The following is a 22,305-nucleotide window of genomic DNA, read 5'->3' as shown; positions in this document are numbered from 1 at the left end:
GGCTCCCGTAACATCCAAATATGTTTTACTTACATGGTACACGCAGGGAACTCTGGGTTTAGTTTGGAGTTGTCTGGGAAGAAGTCTTTGAGAACAACTTCTTCTCTCTCAGACCACAGATCGATCAAGGTCAATGGGGTTAACCTCACATGTGTATAAAAAAAAATATATAGCTGATGCAGACAGGATTTCATGCAGTACTTTTAGAAGTTTTCAGCCCTGTTGTTGATGCCTGATGAGCTGCTGTCCATCTACAGCTGGGTAGACGTACTTTAGTAGATGTTTGAGCGATGAAATACTTTGATGATCCATGAACCTCATTCATCATAAAATGGGACGACATTAAACTCCCTTTGGTTTTAACATTTGGACCAACATGCTGTTCTAATAGATATTGACTGGACTTTGTCTTTTATTTGTTTTTTTTATCTTCTCATAATTAAACTTATGTTTTGAATGATCATACAGTATGGTAATAAATACCATGATGAAAACTGTTGAAAGGCCTGTCATGGCATTTATTGAGTGTAAACTAGCACTGTTTGCACACCTTCGTATTTCAGCCAGAAGCAAAAATGACACTTTCTTCCTGACATTTCATTTTGACCAGTTATTCAATTTATGAAAAGAAAATTATGTAAAAAAAAAAAGCATTTTTATCCGAGTCTTCAAGCTTAACTTTCTGTGCACTGACGACTATCTCTACATGTTAATATATTTATGTACCGCACACTGAAACACACAAATGTAGATACACACAAAGTGCAGTAGGGAGAACAATCCAATTCAAACCTGTGTGATATCATGTAAGACAATTCAATTTAACAACCATTTAACTTTTGTGATGCATATTACTTTTGATGAGTTGATTCAACTGTGTGGGGATTTCAGAGGCTAAGTGGTTTTATGTTGCTGCATGGGATTGCATTACTGTACAGGTTATACCTTTATTGTGTCTATCGCCTATAAAATAGATTCCAGCGAAGATTAAGTCAGTGCTTATAATAAATTTAATGTTTGTTTTGATCTTTTCTTAATAATTATTTTCTTCCCAGTCCAGCCAAATGAGCACAGAAAGATAATGAATGCAAAACTTTCTGATTCAAATACTTGATACAATGAACAGGCGTTGAAGTGCAGTACTATAAATCATTATATTTATTTAATATCATTTGAATTATGTGCTAGAATTTCATATTTTATGATAACTTTTATGGCATGATGCTAAGACTTGATTTTTCAAGTTGATCATAATGTTGGAAACATCTGACAATTCAGTATTCAAGTCTTCATCATAATTTACATATATATATATTTATAATTGTCACAATTTCAAAATGATGAGTAATTGTGACACTTGAAAGACATATCGAGCTGACAAACCTTTTCATTTTATCATCTTTACTCTTCACACACGTAACTATTGACAGCTTTAAAAGACTAAAACATTTACTTGAGTTGCATTTGTATCCCCCTGCAGTAAAAACTACAGTATTTTTCAGAAGACTTGTTTTATATTTACAAGGATGTTTCAATTTCCAAGCGAGCAATTGAATCAATGACTCACCAGACACAAACGATAATAGTTCACATAAAAGGAAGTTTGTCAGAACTGACTGTATCCTAAATACAGTGCCTGATATCTGTAGACTACCCTATAAATCCCCCATTCCAGTATACACACTCAAAGTTAGCCCGAGTTCTACCACTATACATTCAAATTTAACAACATACATTTACAGGATGATGAATGAGGGGACAAGAGGCTGCAAGAGGCAGATTTCATCACAAAGGAAATGTCCAGCTGTGTGCAAATGTCTGACTCGTAAGAGAGAGAGTCTGATTTAAAGTTAACCAGAGGGTTTTACAGTCCACTAGGGGAGAACCGGCTTGGCTACGTTGGCCCTGACCCTCGACTGGTCCACGGCATCCAACAAGTTCTTGCTGTCCATAGCCAGCGTGTGCGCCGCAGCCAGCAGCTGTTTCTTACACTCGTCCTTCAAAGAGGTGATGGCGTTCTGCTGGGCCAGACGCATCTTACTGATCAGCTCGGCCATGTCGCTGTTCAGCAGCTTCTGGGTGCCCTCGATCTGCGGCAACAGGAAAATCACAGTGGATTTACAACATTATCCCTCAAGTGTTTTAAAGTGGACACACACAATACAAACATACCATTTTACAATACTGAAGAATAAGAATAATTGGAAATAATTACCATTTTCGTGAAGTAAATGAATATCAAGGTTTTGTTGAAACTGCTACCGGGATATGTTGTTTCAACTCTGCATTATCTCATTGCAACATGTACATTTCTTTCACACCTTTAGGGCTGCAACATGCAACTTTACCACTAGATGTCACTAAATTCCACACACTTGAACCTTTAAAGGCGAATTTTTATCCTTTGCATTTCTATTGTTTGACTTGGTTCCCTGCCACTTGTTGTTTCAGATACAATCAGAGGGAACGACACGGAGGAAAGAAACACAAACAATAAAAACAGAAAAGCAGAGCGGTGAGTAAACGGAGCAAACAAGCAGCAGATGATGTAGTTTACCTCAGTCCTGATAGACTCGTGTAGGGTGGGCAGTATGTCATCCACACTGCGAATCAGATCTCGTAAAGCCATCCCTGCAGACTGAGACCAGAAATCCATGAAGAGAATGAATCACATGTTTGAGTCTTATAAAACATCGACAAACTTTAAAGGAATAAACCAAAACCTGAATTGTACCTTGACAATGGTGATGTAATCATCTGACTGCAGTTCAGTGATGTCATTCTTTAGCTGAACGACAACTTTGACCACGTCCATGACGGCTTTATACACTTTGTCATCAGAGCGGTCCAGTTCAGCTGTGGGCGCAGGCTAGAAAAGGGTATAATGAGTTAATAATTAAAATACTCTTCCAATTATTATATGGTTATATAATTATAAGGTTACATCAATGCTCCGTCACCTCAAGGGTAATTAGACTTTTTTAAAACGTCTCAAAAAGTTCATTATAAATTCTTTTTTATCTTTTAATCAAACCTAATCAAATTAAATGGTCTTTTCAATGAGATTAAAAGATATTATTATGATGAAGTTTGATATAATTACCTGCGCTGTGAGCCGTGGGGGCTTGTCTGGCGGAGCTGTGAGGCAGAAAGATGAACGTTATAAGAGACAGAGAGAAAGAAAAGAGAGACAGGAGGATTAAGACAGAGATAATCTGTCTTCAGAATTCATTTAATTTTGTAAATTTCTTTAAGCACTTGCCATGTGATGTGTCATCTTCACGAAACTAAAGAGAAAAGACAAAGAAAAAATCCCATCAGGACCAGAAATGGTCACATTATGTAGAGACAATGGTGCAAAAATATAATCCCAGTAAATAACGGAAAAACTCATTTGCTATCAGCTTTATCTCAAAATTTAATTTAGATTCCACCTGAGGAAAGTATATTGGAATAAAAATCTTAAAGAAACAGTCTTCATAATTTACTGTGTGTTGATGTATCCAATGCAGATTCCTACATTTCCCAGAATGCCCAGAGTTTGACAAACCTAACCTCAAAATAGAGCAATTTTGTCTTGGTCCTCCATAATAACCAGCAGCACTGCACCTTCACTGCTTGATTTCAACTTTAAATTATCAGGTTTACTTTACTGTTGTTTCTTGCAGAAGTTATATTCAACTAAGTGTTTTCTAAATTCATTGTTACCGTGAAAATGTGCACACCTGGTCACTGGGAATAAATAAGATGAATATGCCACCAAAAGAAAGTTAGTAGCAAGGTATTCAAAATCTAACTTAAATATCAGTATTATTATTTCTTATATAAATAGATTTTTCCTTTAATATTGAAATCACAGGATGTGTCGCACAGACACTTACCTCTGGCCTGGTGGGATCCTCTGGTCCCATGGGGTCCTGCAAAAGAACAGGCAGGTTCATTTTATAGAATATGGACGTGGACCTTCTCTGTGGAACTGTTATCAGAGTGACATTAAATTGAAAACTAGTGGAGTGTCGGGAGGGAACGAGCAGGTTGGTATCATTCAGCGCAGCCTCCAGGGCCACGTGGATTTGTGGAGCGGGGGGATACAGAGACACAGAGAGGGGGTTGACAAAAGTTAAGGATGCTCTGTTTCCCACCAGGAGTTTCTCTTCCTGCTGCAGCCACATTTCATCCTCCATCATCTGCGCTTTCTGCTGGCGGAGGGTGTCGTGCATGTGCCTCTTCTCCCTCTGCCACAGGCGCTGGGCGTCCTCCCGGCTGTTTGGTTCCACCCGGGGAAACTCGTTCTCCTGTAGTGAGAGGATCGAGGAAATGTCACAGGGGCAAGAGCTTCTACTTATCGAAGGTGGTGCTTTAGGGTTATAGGTTTATCTACATAAGAACAAGTTAGAAATCTGTGAGGCGTGTTTCTTACCCCCATGCTGCGACGGCGAGGGGACCGGGCCGGCAGCGTCAGCATGTTGGTGAAGTCAACGGGCGTCTGATATTCACTCGGACTCGCCAGATCAGGTGAGCTGGCACACAAAGCCTCATTCAGCTGCACGGATAAACACACATTGTCTTCTTAAATAAAGTCATCTTGGAGGAAACTATGATCTTTGGAAGTTTCTTGCGTTTGCTGACGTACCTGAATGTGCAGCCCGATACTGAGCGTGTTCCCAAACCGCGTTGGTTTCATCCTCGTAGGCTAAAGCAACAAAAAAAAAGAAGAAGTTATATTTCTTCTTGTTAAGCTCTTTGTAATGTTGTTAAGTAAAGTGCTGTATAAATAAATACATAATTAACACAGAGGATGGTTTGGGCACAGATTCGTACCTTGGGTGGAGGCTCATTTATCGTGAACTTGGGGTCAAACAATTTAGTGGAGCGCGCTCGGTCCCTCTCTCTCTCCACTTCCTGCTCCTTCTCCATCTTGTGGACATCGCTGATGGAACAGAGAAAACAGTTCAGAGCAACAGAAACACACCTGATGGGATGTTTTATCAGGTCATAACCTGATATATTAATTTACTTCAAATGGATAGACTGATTTTATTAATTATAATAGTTTGAAAACCAGTGGTCAATGGACCTAACTTGTTTCACTTTTTGTCAAACTGAGAAAGTCATTGGATTAAAAGTACATTAACATTACATTTGCATCTTAATGGAGCTTTTATATTGTGGCCCTGCCAGCTCAATGCACTGCAACTTAATAAAACACTATCAACGGGTCGAGATAATTGAGAAAACATCATCATTCATTTTACAACATGTTTACCAATGTACTTTTGGTGTTATGTGTGCTTTTGGTTTTTCCTTCACATGTCAATGAGGAGAAAATTGTAAGAGAGAGTCATAGAATCACACTGTGACCCGATGTCATTGAAACCAACTACCTTCAACATCTGGGCCTCATTTCCATGCACTCAGTCACTTTGTCAGATCGACCACAGACGAACCTGATCTTGACGACCAGCTCGGTGAAGGTGGGTCTCTCTCTGGGGTCGTAGGACCAGCAGCGGGTCATGAGGGAGTAGAGGGCCGGGGGGCAGTTCTCCGGTTTGGGCAGCCTGATGCCCTGCTCCAGTTGGTTGATCACATCTCTGTTCTCCAGCCAGAAAAACGGCTGCTGCCCGCGACTCATTATCTCCCACACACACACGGCTGCAGCGAAACACAAACACACACAAACCAACAGATGCTTGGAGATAAATTCACTCATCAAACTCTGTGACAAGACTACAAAGGCAAGTTTGAACCAATTGAGATGTAAATCAGCCAGTTGGGAAAGACAAACCAGCAGAGTGTGAAGCTCTGTTTGGTGATGAAGTCTTTTAACCATAAATACATAATGAGGCATTTCAGCCTCAGTGTATTTGTGTTGGTGCTATTGGTGATGGAGTTGTAAACAAACAGGGGTGGCAAGTCATTTTTTTCATTATTGATTAAGCTGCTAATTATTCTCTCTATTATTTGTTTAGTCTGTAAATTACTAAAGCCGAGTGTGATGAATTTTAATTTATAATAATAATTGTATTCCAGTTCTGAAGACACAGATATTCACTTGGCTACAGAAGTAATAAGTTGAAAATTCTTTTCATTTTTGCTTGAAATATAAAAAACATTATGATGAATTAATCAACTTAGTTGCTGGCATTCTTTCTAGATATTAAACTCATCATTCAAATAGTATTGTTCTAAAACAACATGGATTCCCACCCTCACCAAAGGGAACTAATGAATCCTTTATATAGGTTTTTATAACATGTACATTAACATCGTTCATAGTCAGAACATCACCTTTATCTCTAATTAAGTCCAGACCAGTAAGGCTGCTTGAGTTGTTTGCTCGCCCAGGATCTATTTTTAGTTGTGAAATTATTGTTGCCATGTCATAAAATCATAAAGGGCTTTGTTTTGGAGCCACCTGTCTTTTGCCCTGTGAGTGTGAGTGTGAGTGTGAGTGTGAGTGTGAGTGTGTGTGTGTGTGTGTGTGTGTGTGTGTGTGTGTGTGTGTGTGTGTGTGTGTGTGTGTGTGTGTGTGTGTGGTGCGCTCACCAAACATCCAGACATCACTGGCAGAGGTGAAGCGTCTGAAGTTGATGGACTCTGGAGCCATCCACTTGATGGGCAACCGAGTAATAGACGCTGCAACGAAATGGGACAAGTTTTGATCTGACCGAAAATATACACATAAGGAACATTATCCACATGTGGCGACTAAATTACTTTTTACAATTTCGTTTAAACCTGTTATGTCAGACTGCCCTTCTATTTGTACAGGAGGCAATTTCCCATGTGCACACAGTTGGGAATAGTAGTATAATGTTGTAAAGCATATGGTATAACATATTTCTCTCTGAAATACTTACTGACTATAAAAATGACTGAATCAGTGTTTATTCTCTCAGTTTGCCTCGGTTACCTTTGTAATATTCTTCCTCCTCGATATACCTCGACAGACCAAAGTCTCCGAGCTTCACACAGGCTTGACTGGCAACCAACACGTTCCTGACTGCAATGTCTCTGTGAACCAGAAAAGTCAAATATTATTAATTTGCTCTTTGTCTTTATCAACCAATATTGTCCAGAATCTCATGGTAAATACAAGACTTAGACCATGTGACCAGATTACAGGGTTAAAATGATTTAAAGCACATATTTTAACTCAGTGTGAATTATATTAGACAGATTTGATCATAAATCCCATTTTTATAGCAGCAACACAAGGCTTTCATTTATATAAGTGAAAAACCAATGACTGTAAAACTGTCAAAAGAAAATGTAATGTATCTCCTGTAAATACAAGGTAATGACAGTATCCCTGAATAAAGATAGAACCTATTCTCTCACCTGTGAACCACGTTGACCCCGGAGAGGTAGACCAGGGCTTTGCAGATCTGCAGACTGAACAGCACCAGCGTCATGTTGGTCAGCGTCGTCTCGTTCTGAGTCAGGTAGTTTCCCAGCTGCAACAGAGTCAACGGTTGAGATAGGGCGGGACTTTAGTTTAGTCTTCATCGGCTCAGACATACAGCAGCTCGCTCTCAGAGTCTCTCTCTCATGCAAATAGATTCAGACTCATGTTTCCTATTGACATGGCAGGAGATTTCAGAGTCTTGTTGATACGTCTTCAACAAATCCATTCCTTTAAGACTGAATTAAAATAAACATCATGGCCGACACTAACCTCTCCGTACTGATAAAGCTCCATGACGATCCACACAGGATCCTCCTCGATGATCCCGATCAGTTTGACGATGTGAGGATGTTCCAGGCTCTTCATTATTACTGACAATAACATAAGTAGTGAGCATGTGTTACTGTAGAAGCTCCTTCAATAACATGACAACTGTCATTCGGGTGTGTTGTACTCCATTACCTGCTTCGCTCATGAACTTCTCCATCACGTCAGGCGAACAGTCTTTGCAGGTTTTCACTGCAACATTGATCCTCTCTACATTCTGTTAGACCAACAGACAAAAAGACACAGTCCTTCAACTAATGGAAATCAATAAGAGGCAAACAGCACAGAGTAAACAACTGTGAATACAGTCTCAACTGAGCTGCTTTCAGACATGCACTGAAATCCAGAGATTTTCCAAAGGGGCCCTGTGTAAGAATGCAAACGATAGAGTCAGTTGCTCCGGACATTTTACAGAACTTTTCAGAATGTCAGAGTGAGTCACAAGAGAGTGGGCAGTTTAAAACTTTTCTTACACGCGACGAACGCAAAACTGGAAGAACCCAAATATTTCAGGATGAAAATGAGGTGCCACACATGTAGAAGACACAGACGAAAATGTTAACAATGCTTCCTGATGCTGAAAATGCATTTGACCCGGACTATCTCCTGCTCAATTCTTCATATGTGAAATTTCATGTCTGAAATCAGCTCAGCATAAGATACACTTACATTCTTCTTGTAAACTCCATCGTAGACTTCCCCGAAAAAACCCTCACCGAGAATTCGGCCGAGAGCGATGTCATTTCGGTCAATCCCATACTTCACCACTAGAGAACGGGATTCAACAAAGCTCAAACATGACTTTATTCGTATTTGTATTATTCGTATATAGATATGAAAAACAAAATTGGGCCAAACCTGATTTCGGCCTTTCATCGAGGATCTCACAGTAGATATCCGACCCTGAAAATACAAACAAAATAACTTTATTTTTATTTTGTGTTGATTGTAAATTCTTCTGTGCCTCGTCAATATAACGTGTGAAAAAAATCATAATACTGTGTGATGTGTGGTACAATAGAGAAAGTGTCAGCTCACCCATACTGTATCTTGCCGTGCTTTCGTCTCTGCTGCTCCGCAGAAAAGACAGAATGAGAGAAAGCCCTGGTCATACATTTTCAAGTTATGGCTCCACGCAGCAGGATTCAATAAAACAGGCCCTCGCATCAATAAGTAACTTTTCAGTTCATTTTACAACCAATGGGAATGAGCAGAGCTTGGACTGAGAGAGGGCACCAATCATATGAAGTTATAAAACAGCCACAATCCACTCACCCGGTAGGAATCTCCGGCAGGGGATCTGCATTAGCCTCTAGGATAGAAATTAGTAATGACATTTTACAGTTAGCTTTAAATTGAACATGTCTATAGTCACACTACCAACAATGTTATAGTCACAGTTGTCTTAAGACACCGTAAAGGACATAGCTGAGTTGTACCCACCTTTTCCTGGTCGGGAGATAACAGTTTCATCTGTGTCATTCTCCAATCTGCAGTACCCATCAATAAGGTCAATCATGTTCTCTGCCATAGGGACCGTGGCCACGTTGATCGATAGACGCTATCAGAAAGAGGAAATAAAGGGCATGGAGAAAGAAGGAATATTGTGTAATGACATATGATTCTGTGGCTGTGGTACTCACCTGTCTGGCCCCCTCTATGTTGAAGTTCAGGAGAGCTTTGCCGTCACCCTGAGGTGAACATTGTACCGACTTGATCTGTTTGAAGTCGGCAAGAAACACGGCCTACGGCAAAAGAGACAAGAAATGGAATATGTTCAATCTAGTAAATGAAGCTAAATTGAATTATAGTTGTTCCACTGTTTGAGATACACAATGATTCTACTGTTGGATTTTAACGAGAGACTTAAACCATTTTTTTTGCTAAATATTTTTAGATCACAGGCTTTATATAAAAATGGACGATGCATCTCCACTTTCTCCCACTATCTACAAATTAAGCCAAAATATCCAAGATACGAATGCCGCCATCTTGTCCCAGGAAAAGCCAGGGTAGCTTCCTCCCCTGTTTAAAGCTATGCTAAGCTAACTGGTTGCTGGCAGTAGCTTTGTTTTTAATAGATCCGCTAATTAGATCAGGTAACATTAAAGGTCAAAGCGCTCTCACAGGAAATACCTAAATCTTCTCCATGCTTACCGCTGAATCCTTCTGTGTGCGCTGGCGAATTCCTCTCCCACCGACGACCAGCTCCACCGACAGGCTCCAACCTTGCTGTTGATAAATGAGATCGATTTAGGGCCGAGCACACTGTGGTATGTCCGTGTCCAGGTGGACTTGGACGTGACGGGGGACCAGAAAGAATACAATACCCTGAAATCATGCTGTCGCTCACCACTAGTTCACATGGGAAGACCTCTTCGTCGTAGCTGACGAATTCTTTGAGGGTCTCGAAAAACTTGACCACGCAGTCGTCCTCCTTGAGGGTCGCAAACTGCTGAAACGTTTGCTGGATAAGCTTCCGTAGCTGTTTTGACTGGATCATAACACAGATATTTGGATTTGTTATAATTTGTAGATGACGAAACAGAATTAGTCGGTGTCTGGTTGGTTATACTTCATTCAAGGTTGGGAAAGTTCACCTTCATGCTGTTAATCAGCTGTTGAGGAAAGAACAGGTCCAGGCCCACTTCTTTTCTTCATTTGCAAAAACAAACACAAAAAAAAAAGATAAGTAAGTATTGCCATAATGTCATAATGTCTCTAACGCTCAGAGTTTGTATTTGTATTTAAAACATTGTTCGATTGAGACTTTTTAAAACCAAACAAATAAAAATACATATCAAAACCATCCAAATTAAAGTTACAGAGTTACAAGAACATAAACTTACTCTAGCAGCTCAAAGTTCGACTTCTTTTCTAGACCTTTTGCATTCATGTCTTTATAGAACCTCCTGTAAAAAGAGTCAAACAAAGCATGTGAGATTGTTTGTGCATCCTCAAAATTAAATGAATTTAAAATCTTCTACTAAAGATGAAGAATCTGAATATCATCTCCTCTATATCCTTCCAAAGACATTCAATATACTATGAATCCAGCCAACTCTACCACCTCCCCCTCTGGCTCAAACAAATGGAAGTGCAAAGTTTAACCTGTAAGAGCAAAGGAATGCAGAGAGGAATGCAACGTCTCACCTGATCTCCAAACAGCCGAGTTGCAGAGCCATCCCATCACTGACTTTACTGGCATGATACTGCATATAGTCACTACGCACCTGTTAGAGAGTTAAACAGAGAATTCAGAAAAATATATATAGTCCAGTAATATTGGTAAAATATCCAATAAATCATAATCCAATGGAGGCAATATTAAATCTAATAGATCATTTTTCATCTTATCACTGCCAATCAAATAAACTTTTTATATTGACAATAACGTCAAACACAGTTTGTATAAACTTGAAACTTCCTATAAATCCCTCCTGCTCCACGTTAGTGGATGGGACATGCAACAAACACAAAATGTAAAATACACGTCAGATAAGTGATAAATGATTGACAGCTGAGACTGACTGGCAATTGGTACAGACGGGACCTTGATTATTACTGCACAGACTCACTATCATGAGTAAGTATGGCACTGAGGGTTGTACATTATTATAGAGTATTTGGATTCATTTGAAATCAAAGGAGCGCCACCTACAGTGATTCACACTTTATCAACACAAAACCAGAGAAGGAAAATGTCTCGTCTCTGCTAAACATCTGCTTTTTCGGTCACTGGGACTATTGATCACATTTCCATTGATCTAAACCAGCCAAAACATTAACAGAGGACATACAGTGTAGTTTGTTACCTGTTGATAAAAAAACATCAAAGTAGATCTCTCATCTTGGAATTTTTCCAGGAAATTAACAGGAACGTATCTGATTCGAAGGTCATACCTGTATTCAAGAAGAAAGCATGCAGCTCTTTTAATGTCACACACAATGTAAATGTCTCTGGTAACACACACATCCAAGCTTTGGATAATGAAAAAAGAAATTGTGGATGAAAACACACGCGTACCTCCACTCTGCCTCCACATGATTGCTCTCGTAGCGCTGCTCTACTTCCCCAACAGTCAGATCGGGATGCAGCCAGTGAAGTTCATCAGACTTCAAGTGTTTCAGCAGGAGGCCGTAACAAGCTGTGTGAGTGATGTTGGGACCCAGACGGCCGCTCACCAGAATCGAACGAATGATTGCCTGAACGAGAAACCATGGACTGTTATTCCCCCATGCCAAATATAATACTTTATGTTGGACACTTGCTTTGATTTAATGAGTAGGAGTGTGTGGGCTATTGCTTACTCTGTATGAGATAATATGATCATTTGTACGTTTTAAGAAATGATTCATCAACTTTTGTACATTTTATTAAAGCCCAAAAAAACGTCATCTCCAGCTGAGGTTTAAATAAACACAACATGGCTCGAAACTGTCGGATCGTCTTTGATTTGTTATCAAAATTATCTAAGACAAACTAAAGTTTCCCTCTAAATCACAGTCTTCTGACATGTTTCACTCCCTTCCCCACATTTTACACATTTCTCTCACCCTAACTTGCCAGGAACTGTCACATTTCACCAGCTTGAAGTTCTTGCCCAGGTTGTTGTTGGTGCAGAAGCAAACTTTGAGGATCTTGATGGGTCCTCCGTCCCCCGTGATAAGCGACTCGGGGCTGGGCTCGACCGTGCTCTGCCTGGGACTGGGCACCTTCCAGGACAGGGTTTCACCGGACATCACCTCGTACATTGTCACGGTTGGGTTGTCACCATCATGCCCACAACATCCTTGTTACAGACAAAGAGAAACAATTTGAATTTAGACGTGAGGTGAATATCAAATGAAGGCCTGCGAATCACACGACACCAGAGCACACACTGTCCTGTGACCTGCTGCAGCGTAGCACTACACTCATGCTCCGCTTCACATTCGTACTGTGATCTTGTGCCATGTGGTGTCCGTGACTCACATCATTTGATTCTGAGATCGGGCGATTACATTCTTTCCTAACCGTGATTTCAAGTGAGGGCCTGTGTGATTTATACAACAAAACTGTGACAGTGTAGAGACTTGTATCATCTGAGTCAACAGGGACATGGAATATTTTAAAATCATCAATATGTTTCTGTTTATCCATTAAGTTGTTGAATTCAAGCTGAAAACACAGCGTGGGAGTGATGGTCTGTGGGAAACTACAGGAAACCGAGGACAGCAAAATGTAGTAATCCGAGATGACACCAGAAACAGAAAAACAATGAATGACAGAGTGATGACTAACAAACACATGTAGCAGCGTCTTAGCTCTGAGCCTTTGGGCAAATCGCGTTGATTTATCTTACATATAGGAGGGAGTTAAAAATAACTTTGAATGTATTTGGGGATTCTCTACTTATTATAGAAATAATTGTATATTTTTGGAAATACTCATACTCGCTTTTTTGCTAAGAGTTAGTTGAGAAGATCGATTAATTTCAATCATCCAAGTGCTGTCAATTTAATCTATGATTTCCACCCATTGACACCTGTAACATTCACAATTTAATACTGCACATCTCATTTAGTTAGTGTAATGTAAGTGCAAATTTGTAGTTTTATGGCATTTGACGTAGTTTTTGTTCGTGCAGTGACCCACTCTTTACACATTAGTTCTTGTCATGGGTTAACTTAACAAAATACTGTTTGTTGGTTAGTTTGTTTCCCCTGTTTCCGGTCTTTGTACCAGCTGCAAGCTCCGGCCACATTTTCACTGTACAAACAGTTAAATGGAAAATTGTTCCTTTAAGAAACACATCCCATCAACAGGTTATTGTGCTCCGTCCACTCAGGTTTAAGCAAACATGATATGAAATCAGATAAATCGAATGGAAATACTCAAACTTCAGCTCAACACATCACAGCCACAACTGCACACCTGGAAAGCTGAAAACCTGCAAACACACAGACTGAACTTGATGACTGATCACAAACCGACGCCTCACATTAAAAGTGACAGAAGCTGCTCTCAACCTCCAAACCCATAAATACAGTAATTCTCACTCTGCTGCACTCGTGTTAGTCTCTGTTCTGTCAATCAAAAGCCCAGCGAGATGTTGACTCAGCAAACAGAGGAAAGAAGAAACCTGACAACACCCCTACCTGGGAATTCAGCGATTTCTCCCAGTTCCCCACCTCACAGCAGCGTCCGGCAGTTAAACTGTAACAATAAGTTTTTCCTCCTAAACGAATCTCCTCACTGTTAGTCCGCTGCGAGGGAGCTGAGCTGTGCTGGTTTCTCTCAGGGCTTTCCGCTGTTGGACGCCGCTGTGTTTTGTTAGCCTGAGGCCATGAATTCCCCAGCAGGGCCGCGTCTGAGTATGTGTGTGTGTGTTTGTGTGTGTGTATGAGACGGTGAGAAAGGAAAAGAGAGAGAAGATGAGCGTGCAGCACGGTTGGCATGTTGCACCATCATCTGGGTGTGGGAGGCCTGACAGAGGTGCTTGAGGAGGCAGAGGGGGAAGTTTGAGATTAACGTGGATTTACAGACTCCACATACAAACACATTCCTGGACTAACGTGGTAGAAACCAGGAGGGAACACAGTGACATCAACGCAGCGCTTTGCGAACCGGTGTGTCGAAATATTTTGATCTCGAAGGAAAAGACAGAAAAAGAGGAGGAGAATGAAAGAAAAAGTCGAAAGTGATGAATGACACAATAGGATGTGTTGTAAAGTTGTGTCTGCATTCTGCAACCTCTCGTCTGGTTCAGGCAACAAGCATGTGAGAATTTTTTGGTCTAGTTTTTGACACTCAAACACTAAAATACAGAACAATGGGACATAGATAGTAAATCTCAATATGGAGGCAAGTGCTGCACGTTAGCTGCTCCTACTACACATCTACATGGACACCAATATTCCAATATTAACTAGATTAAGGCAATAGTCTAAATAAGACTTCAATCTAAAACGGATTATATAAAACAGATTACCTTAACCTGTAAAAGACACAGGGAGTTTTCCAACCTTACTCACGTTATGTAGACATGTATAAAGTCTCCATCGCATTTTCACAACATCTTGCAACATCGACATAACAACAGTTACCAAATGTTTGTAAACAAGTTTACTGAGTAACAATCACACTTTGCTCTGAATCACGTCAAAATTAATGGAATATTCTCATAGCAACTCATGTTAACATCATAATCTAAATGTCGTTTCTTTCCCAATAAGGACAATAGTCAGAATATTGGCTATTAAGAGTTTCTTATTCCTTCTTCTCTAAATCTCACTGGGTTTTGGTCGAACAAACGATCAATTGAAGAAGTCACCTTGCACCTTTGGGAAAACGTCACGGACACTTTTAGTATTTCGTGACATTTTGTCAACCAAGCAATTACATTTAGGCTAAGAAATTGGTTGTGAAAGTAAAAAATCAGAAAAGGGATTAACTGTTGCAGCCCTACAAGGGATAACTGTTGAAATTTGTCATAAGTTTACTTATTATTAACCACATATATAATATCTACTACTGTAATTATTGTGGTCCGTGTCTAATTGCTTTTATTAAGTTTATTAAATTATTTTTTCCCCACTGTATTCAGTTTGGATTTAGGCTGATGTAAAAAGCCACATTTCCCCCATAAGGATCAACAAGGGATTATTTTATCAACAAAAATCATAATGCATCAATTGTAATTTAAGTTTGAATACTTTAAGTCCACTCCTCGCTGCTTGTGTTTACTTTAGACTTGTAATGTTTGAGGAGTTTGGTGAATTTTGTTTAGTATAACCAAAGGGCTTTGTCAGGAAAAGTTCCGCGATTGTCAAAGTACACAATTCAAACAATAGCCGGAGCAGGTGCTTGTGTTTTGAATGTGATCATTTCATGTGGTGAAAAAGCTGCTGAGCTTGTTCAAGTAAATCAAGTCTTGCTAATGCTGTAATTTTGTCGGACAAGCCCGTGCAGCTCTCTGCAGAAACAGGATGGTCTTGACAAGAAGAAAGAAAAAGTAAACAAATCTCAGACGCCGAGACATTACGGGGACAAAAAAAGCCTCCAATTAAAATCACTGACAGACGTGAAGTCCTTTCTTCTGTCTGTCTTTAACAGAGTTTTTTTTTTTAAGGCGAACAAAACGACACTTTCCAGGCACACGGTGTTGTTGCTTCTCTCGCACACTGTCATGCTGGCACTCGAGTTGTTATGGAAACAACTGTTCCCGAGGGAGATTTCTTTTATCACAATCAGTGACCGAGGCAGAGCGAGCAAACTCTCTCAGTGCTCAGCCACAACAAAAGGAAAATTCAGACCTCAAACATTTACCTAATGCAAAAAAAAGTGACTCCCGCCTTGAATCTATACGTCCAACCTCCAGAGGCGCCGTGTCTGCAGGTGCTGTGTCAGGGGGTGAACGACTGAGAATGACTGGGGGGAGAGATTGTGACGAATGGGAATGAAATTCCACAGGAGCCGGTGGAGAGGCCACGACAAGGCTGCACCTGAGAGAGCTGAGGGGAGGCTGCACAGAAACACTGGAGTCATTTCACAATGCACTGTGTTGTGGAGTAATACTGTACATCCCACTGTATTTAGCAGAATTACCCAAAAAGTACAGGACAGAAACTTGGTGGATGGATACAGAGTAATAGAAGGATCTTGATGAAAAATAATCTGACATGTTTAGGGGACTGATATTTATGAGTGTGTGCAATTTGGTGCAGATCCTGATAAAGATTCTGAATTTGTGGTTTCATAAGTGGACTCTTAGGCCTTGGAGGAGGTGTGAACTCTCTGGTTCTAGTTTGTTCTTTGTTTTAATCAATGTACAAAAAAATGGACGCATGAAATTACACCATTGTTCTTGATTCCAAACTATCTTGCAACTAAAACAATGTTGCTTATGGGATTCAGTCCATTTACAAAGTTCTTAGTGGAGCAGAATTTGCACAAAATGAAAACAATACTTGAGAACATTTAGAAACAGGAACGTTTTCTATGGTAAGATGTCGATAAAAAACGATTTCAATCCAGATTGTTCACCAAGGAAGTTATACGTTCCTTTTTTGGATGGTTTGCAGGATTACACAAAAACTACTGGACGGATTATCACCAAACTTGTTGGAAGGATGTGGTCAGGGATCCAGATCAGGGGACGGGAGGTTTATATCACTTTCTTCAACAATTTGAGATTGGTCGTTGTTCAACATTTTCCTTGATTTCCCAGAGACTAATACATGGATCTTGTTCAGGGACTAAGATTTATGACTATTGTCAGATATATATTAGATTTATCTTACACATGTTCAACTGTCTTACTGTCTTTGCTCTATTTTAACAAACTGCTCAGTGGTGCATTGTAAGAGACAGTGTCTTTGTCGGGACACGCACCTCCTGACAGTACCATCACATGGTGTCTCTGACTAATGACATTATAAGAGAACTTGGGCATTATTGACGCATCATGGCAGAAGGTGAAAAGGCAATTTCACCCCTTTTAAAAAAAGACTAAACTTATGCTATAGATTATGCCTGGGTGCTTGTCAACACAGGCAGACATTGACACATTCCCTCTCCACACAGTGCTGTGCTGAGGGTCTTGCATAGAGCAACGGCATGACCCAAGGCACTGGAATGTGGCTGGCTGCTGCCTCACCTGCACAGACATGCTGTGATAGTGAGCAGAGATCCTCTCTATCTCTCTCTGTGAGAAATGGCTTCACACCACCCTCTTACAAATCGAGTCATTACAGCGAGGGGAGAATAATGCAACTATTCAAGCTGCAGAGCCAAGTTTCACATCCTGCACTGCCCCGCAAACCACTACAGGAGAGAAAGAATGAGAAATACGTGTTGTTTATGATGAGTCAAAGAAAAAGTGTGATAGATCTGGAAGTTTCAGCTCGTGGAAGCAGGAGTATCTGTTTGTTCCATGTTTTTTTTTATAAATCTGGGCCTTCAGCAGCTACTTGTGAGCTCCACTAAATCATCACAACCTCACCTCACCCCAGAATAAAACCCTCTATGCTGGAATAAAGATTCAACTTAACATAATGTTGGCTCTTACCTGATTATAGCTGGATTCCTCCAAGGTGTACAGCCTGACAGAAAGTGTTATTCCACACGAGGAGTGCAGGCCTCACAGTGTCTCAGGTTGGGAAAGAGTGTGGCAGGTGATGGCCACTCCCTCACCTCTGCAGTCTGCTGCAGGAAGGTGAGCCCACTTCCTTATTGCACCAGCCCCATATCCTCAGAACAAGGCGGAGGACGGGCTCACTTCTTGTGTTTATAATAGAAAGGTGTGCATGTTGTGATTTTGGTCTCTCCAAGACGAATTCATGTTTTTGAGACGTTGTGGTAAATGTCTAAATCCTGCTTGTTCTGATACGTGGTGAAAAAACTGCTTTGAATCAAAGAAACACAGAATAGTCGAAGTATCACTATCGATGTTGGAATTTAAATTTCCGTCTGTCAACCTTAACTTCACAACAACAGATAATGGCGAAAAGTTGTCCTCTGTCCAGTCGTCCTCACTCAAAAGTGGGGCCGTTGTAGGGGTGTAATTGCACCATTTGAACAGCAGGGGACGCTACAAGCTAAAATACGACCTAGATGGATTCATTGGCTGTAAAGGTCAAAGGGCCAAACTGTGTTCAACTTATAAATTCCACGTATATTCATGTATAGTATGTATATATATATATATATATATATATATATATATATATATATATGAAGTCATGGACGAAAAATATAGTACTTATTTTTTTTCAAATATCAACAAACATTAAAAAGATGGCAAGTGCATCAATAGACAGAAGTTTAATGTTATTATTATTGTAGACACATGACAGAGAATAAAAAAAGAGCACAATAGAAAATAAGGAATAGTAGGTGGGTGCATTCGATTAGGGACAGGACACTGGCCCGTGGTACAAAGTCCAGCAACAACCTCCTACAACAACCCACGGCAGAGTAAACCCGGGTGACGCTAACAAACATTAGAATTTGTTACCAGCTGAAAAACAGCTGTAACAGCAGAAGATCAATATAGTTTCTGTCATGTTATAAGTTTAAACAGTTACAGTTGCTGCTCAGACTCAGATAGACACTAAAAGTAACAGTTAATGCACTGAGGTTTGGTTTGAGATAAATGTTTTAATCTGTTACTCTTTAAAAGTCAGGAATAAGTTGACAATGTTTAACTTCTAAATTTAAGATGATCCTACCCCACACCAAACAACAGACGTGTTTGTTTTTTATCCACAAATTGACATATTTGTTCATGTAAAACCATTGTGTATATTGTCCCAAAACAGATTCAGTACAGTTTAATAGTTTCTTTTATTTAATAAGAAATAGAACTGTAGTATTCTTTTTTTACAGCCCCACACCGAAGAAGAACAATCTGAATTATTAAGCCTATTTGCTAAGTTTAGATTTCTGATGAACATGAACAAATATTTAGTTTTACTTCAGGATCAGTGTAAAAAATTAACTGTCAGGAAAAAAAATGTTATGTCAAGGAGAAACAGAAGTGAACATACTTGTAATGCTTGAATGTTTCTCATTCTATCGTCACATTATACGCCCACAATGACATGATGACTAGAATAACTAAAGTCATATATTTGGCTCATTGGCTGCTCACTGCCATCACATCGCTGAATCTTTTCCCTCAACACCTCCGACTCCCCGGAGAGGAGAGCACTCGGTACGAGCATGTGTCACACAGCCACCTGTGTGCCCTGGGTATTCTGCTGCTGGATACTGACACAGCTCCGCACAGGGAGGAGGTGGCACCCAGCGTGGGCACAAGTGAAGGGGAACATGGGGGGGTGTGATGTTGGGGTCTGAAAAAGTCAGTGTTAATGATCACCAGTGAAGAGTGAAACCATTGCGACAGCGAAAGCTTGGCATGCCTGTGCCTGCTACCGTCTGAATGCACACAAATCCCAGCTTGACGGGCACCTGTTGTGGATTCTTGCCCTTGACACTGACTGCTGTGGTTCGCTGGATGGAGGGTGTGGTTTGGACTTGTTCTGACCCAGACTTGAACCTCACGACAGCTGCCACTGTTCCACACAGCTATGCCAAACTCTCTGCCATACAAAGCAGTACTGGATGCTGCAGCAAGGGACAAGAAATCAAAGTCTTCCAAAGTCTAGAAATCCATTTATTTTGTACACATACACACTTATTTAAAGATGATTGTAAAGACAGATTATAACTTAATGCTGATGGTGACATATAAACTTAAGGTCTATTGAAAATGAGGGGCCAAACTAGGTATAATCCCAGGGTGTGTTGGAGGTGGGGCGGCCTCTGTTTGGAATAACTGCTTCTTGCTTGAAAGTTCATCAATCAACTACTAAGAGACAAATGACTTCAAAGAGACTCACAACAGCTTCAAAGACAATTCAAAACAACCACAAGCCCTCACACAGAGACAAAAAGACAACAAAGAGACACAAAACAATTACTAATAGGGGCAAAACGACCACAAAGAGACAAGAAACAACTACAAAGAGACACAAATGACCGTAAAGAGACAAAATCAAATCACTTGGAGACACTATCAACGTCAAAGAGACTCAAAAGAGCTATAAAGAGAATTAACACCATCACAGACACTCAAACAGAAGCAAAATGACCCTAAAGAGACACAAAACAATTACAAAGAGATGCAAAATAAGCATAAATAGACAAAATAAAACCACAAAGAGACACCAAAAAACACTAAAGAGACGTAAAAAACATGGAGAGACTCAAAATCCAACTGCACAAAGATGCAAAATGACTATAAAGAGACAAGAAAACAATCATAAGGCGGCTCAAAACAACTAGTGATTCAAATTACCATAAAGAGATGCATAAAATCCACACAGTGACACAAACTGTCAACACAGACACACAAAGCAACAACAAAGGGATGTAACAACGAAAAAACATAAAGAGACAAGAAATGACCACAAGGAGACAAAACAACTTCTGAAAGATCCCAAATGATCATAAAAAAACAGAAAACTGCCACTAAAATATGCAAAACAACACTAAAGAGGCACAAAACCCCTTGGCAGAGATGCATAATGACCACAAAGAGACAAAATGACCATTAAGAGACACCAAACAACCACATAGATTCACAAAACTCATATAAAGATTTAAGAGGGAGACTCAAAATGACTACAAAAAACACAAAGAGACACAAAGCTTCTGCAAAAAGATGCAAAATGACCATTAAAAGATCCACAAATACCAAAAAGTGACACAAACTGTTCATGAGAGACAAAACCACTAAACGGAAAGGCAGAATGACCATAACGATGCAGGAAGTGGCTTCAAAGATACATAAATTAATCCAGAGACTCAAAATACAGACAGACTCAAAGCAGCCACAAGGATTAACATAAAGAGATGCAAAAAAACACAAAGTGACACGAAATGTCATCACAGAGACACAATTAACCACAAAGAGATTTTGAACACTCACACACTTCCTATCTATAATCACCGCTGCAAACAAAAAATGAGCAGAGCACGGCAATCTTGAAATACTGCACTGAAACCTGCCAATGATGTATAACAAGTATGACTTTTTAATAGTTTTTGGCATTGGAGGGCTGTGGCACGGAGGAATAAACGTAAGTTGTAGCCTCACAGTTTGTAAGTAGGATTAATTCATTAATATTTGTATTTTAATAAGAAAAATATATTTTCTAATCTAATTAATCATTATAAAAGCAGCATTAGAATATTGTCTTTCGCCGAGGTCAAAGTTATTGTAACTACATATTGTCATATTCCCTTGAAAATGTAGTGAGATGGAAATATCAAGTCACATAAAATGGAAATACTCAAGTCAAGTACCTAGAATTGTATACAAGTGTGGTACTAGTAAATATACTTGATTACAGAGTGTAGATTCCCACAGTCATGGTCATGCTATAGTGTTTTTATTTCTATACCTGCCTTGTTAGTGTTCTATAACAGCAGTTCCTTCACTGTCCACAAGAGGATTCATAACACCAATTATTATTAATTAACGGTGACGTGTGAAATGTGTTTTTTCAAATATCCGTGAGCTTTGATTAATTTTGATTCTTCCAATGTGACGCTTTTGCCCAGAACATGTGACCGCGTTACCTTCCCCGAGAGCAAATATTTCTGCTGAACCTGCAGGAGACATTTTTGGGGTCGAATCGTTTGGACCTATTTTTAGAGGCTGTTCTTTTATGAGGGATGAGGTGTAATAAAAGCTCCGATGACGCCCACCCAACGCAACCCCACCCTGAACAGACGCTTTGATGTTACAGCTCGCACCCCCACCCACCTCCATCGAGAAATCCTTGAACCAACCATCTGTCTCGCTAATAATGTCCGAAATATTTATCTTTCCCTCGATGGTCATTAAGTCCACATTCTCCCACCGTTAACCTCCGAGGTCAAAATGCTGTTGACATCACTGCAGTGAGTAATGGACGTTTCTCTGTTTGTTCACCTCTTGACTTGTGGGACGGACACCTGCGAGACAAAGAGATCGGAGTCCAGAACGCCGGAGGAGGGACGGGGGGGTGGGGGAGAT

General features: G+C 40.0%; 1 protein-coding gene across 1 annotated transcript; it reads right to left on the bottom strand.

Annotated features, from left to right (window-relative positions):
• Positions 1-1,379: 1,379 nt before the first annotated feature.
• Positions 1,380-17,844, bottom strand: ptk2bb (protein tyrosine kinase 2 beta, b). The gene is made up of 31 exons (XM_061091674.1): positions 17,788-17,844; positions 12,293-12,528; positions 11,763-11,941; positions 11,551-11,638; positions 10,889-10,968; positions 10,585-10,647; positions 10,336-10,390; positions 10,089-10,229; positions 9,893-9,967; positions 9,379-9,480; positions 9,179-9,296; positions 9,011-9,047; positions 8,774-8,805; positions 8,594-8,638; positions 8,405-8,502; positions 7,871-7,952; positions 7,679-7,779; positions 7,342-7,457; positions 6,914-7,014; positions 6,547-6,636; positions 5,448-5,652; positions 4,822-4,930; positions 4,634-4,693; positions 4,421-4,543; positions 4,143-4,295; positions 3,882-3,917; positions 3,263-3,287; positions 3,104-3,138; positions 2,735-2,869; positions 2,558-2,638; positions 1,380-2,090 (listed from the first exon to the last, which is right to left on the bottom strand). The coding sequence occupies exons 2-31, from the start codon at positions 12,488-12,490 to the stop codon at positions 1,875-1,877; spliced, it is 2,979 nt and encodes a 992-aa protein (XP_060947657.1). The 5' UTR covers positions 12,491-12,528; positions 17,788-17,844; the 3' UTR covers positions 1,380-1,874.
• Positions 17,845-22,305: the final 4,461 nt, after the last annotated feature.

This window comes from Limanda limanda, chromosome 18, assembly GCF_963576545.1.
Source record: "Limanda limanda chromosome 18, fLimLim1.1, whole genome shotgun sequence".
In the NCBI taxonomy this organism is placed as follows: domain Eukaryota; kingdom Metazoa; phylum Chordata; class Actinopteri; order Pleuronectiformes; family Pleuronectidae; genus Limanda; species Limanda limanda.
This window is presented reverse-complemented; position numbering and strand designations above follow the sequence as displayed.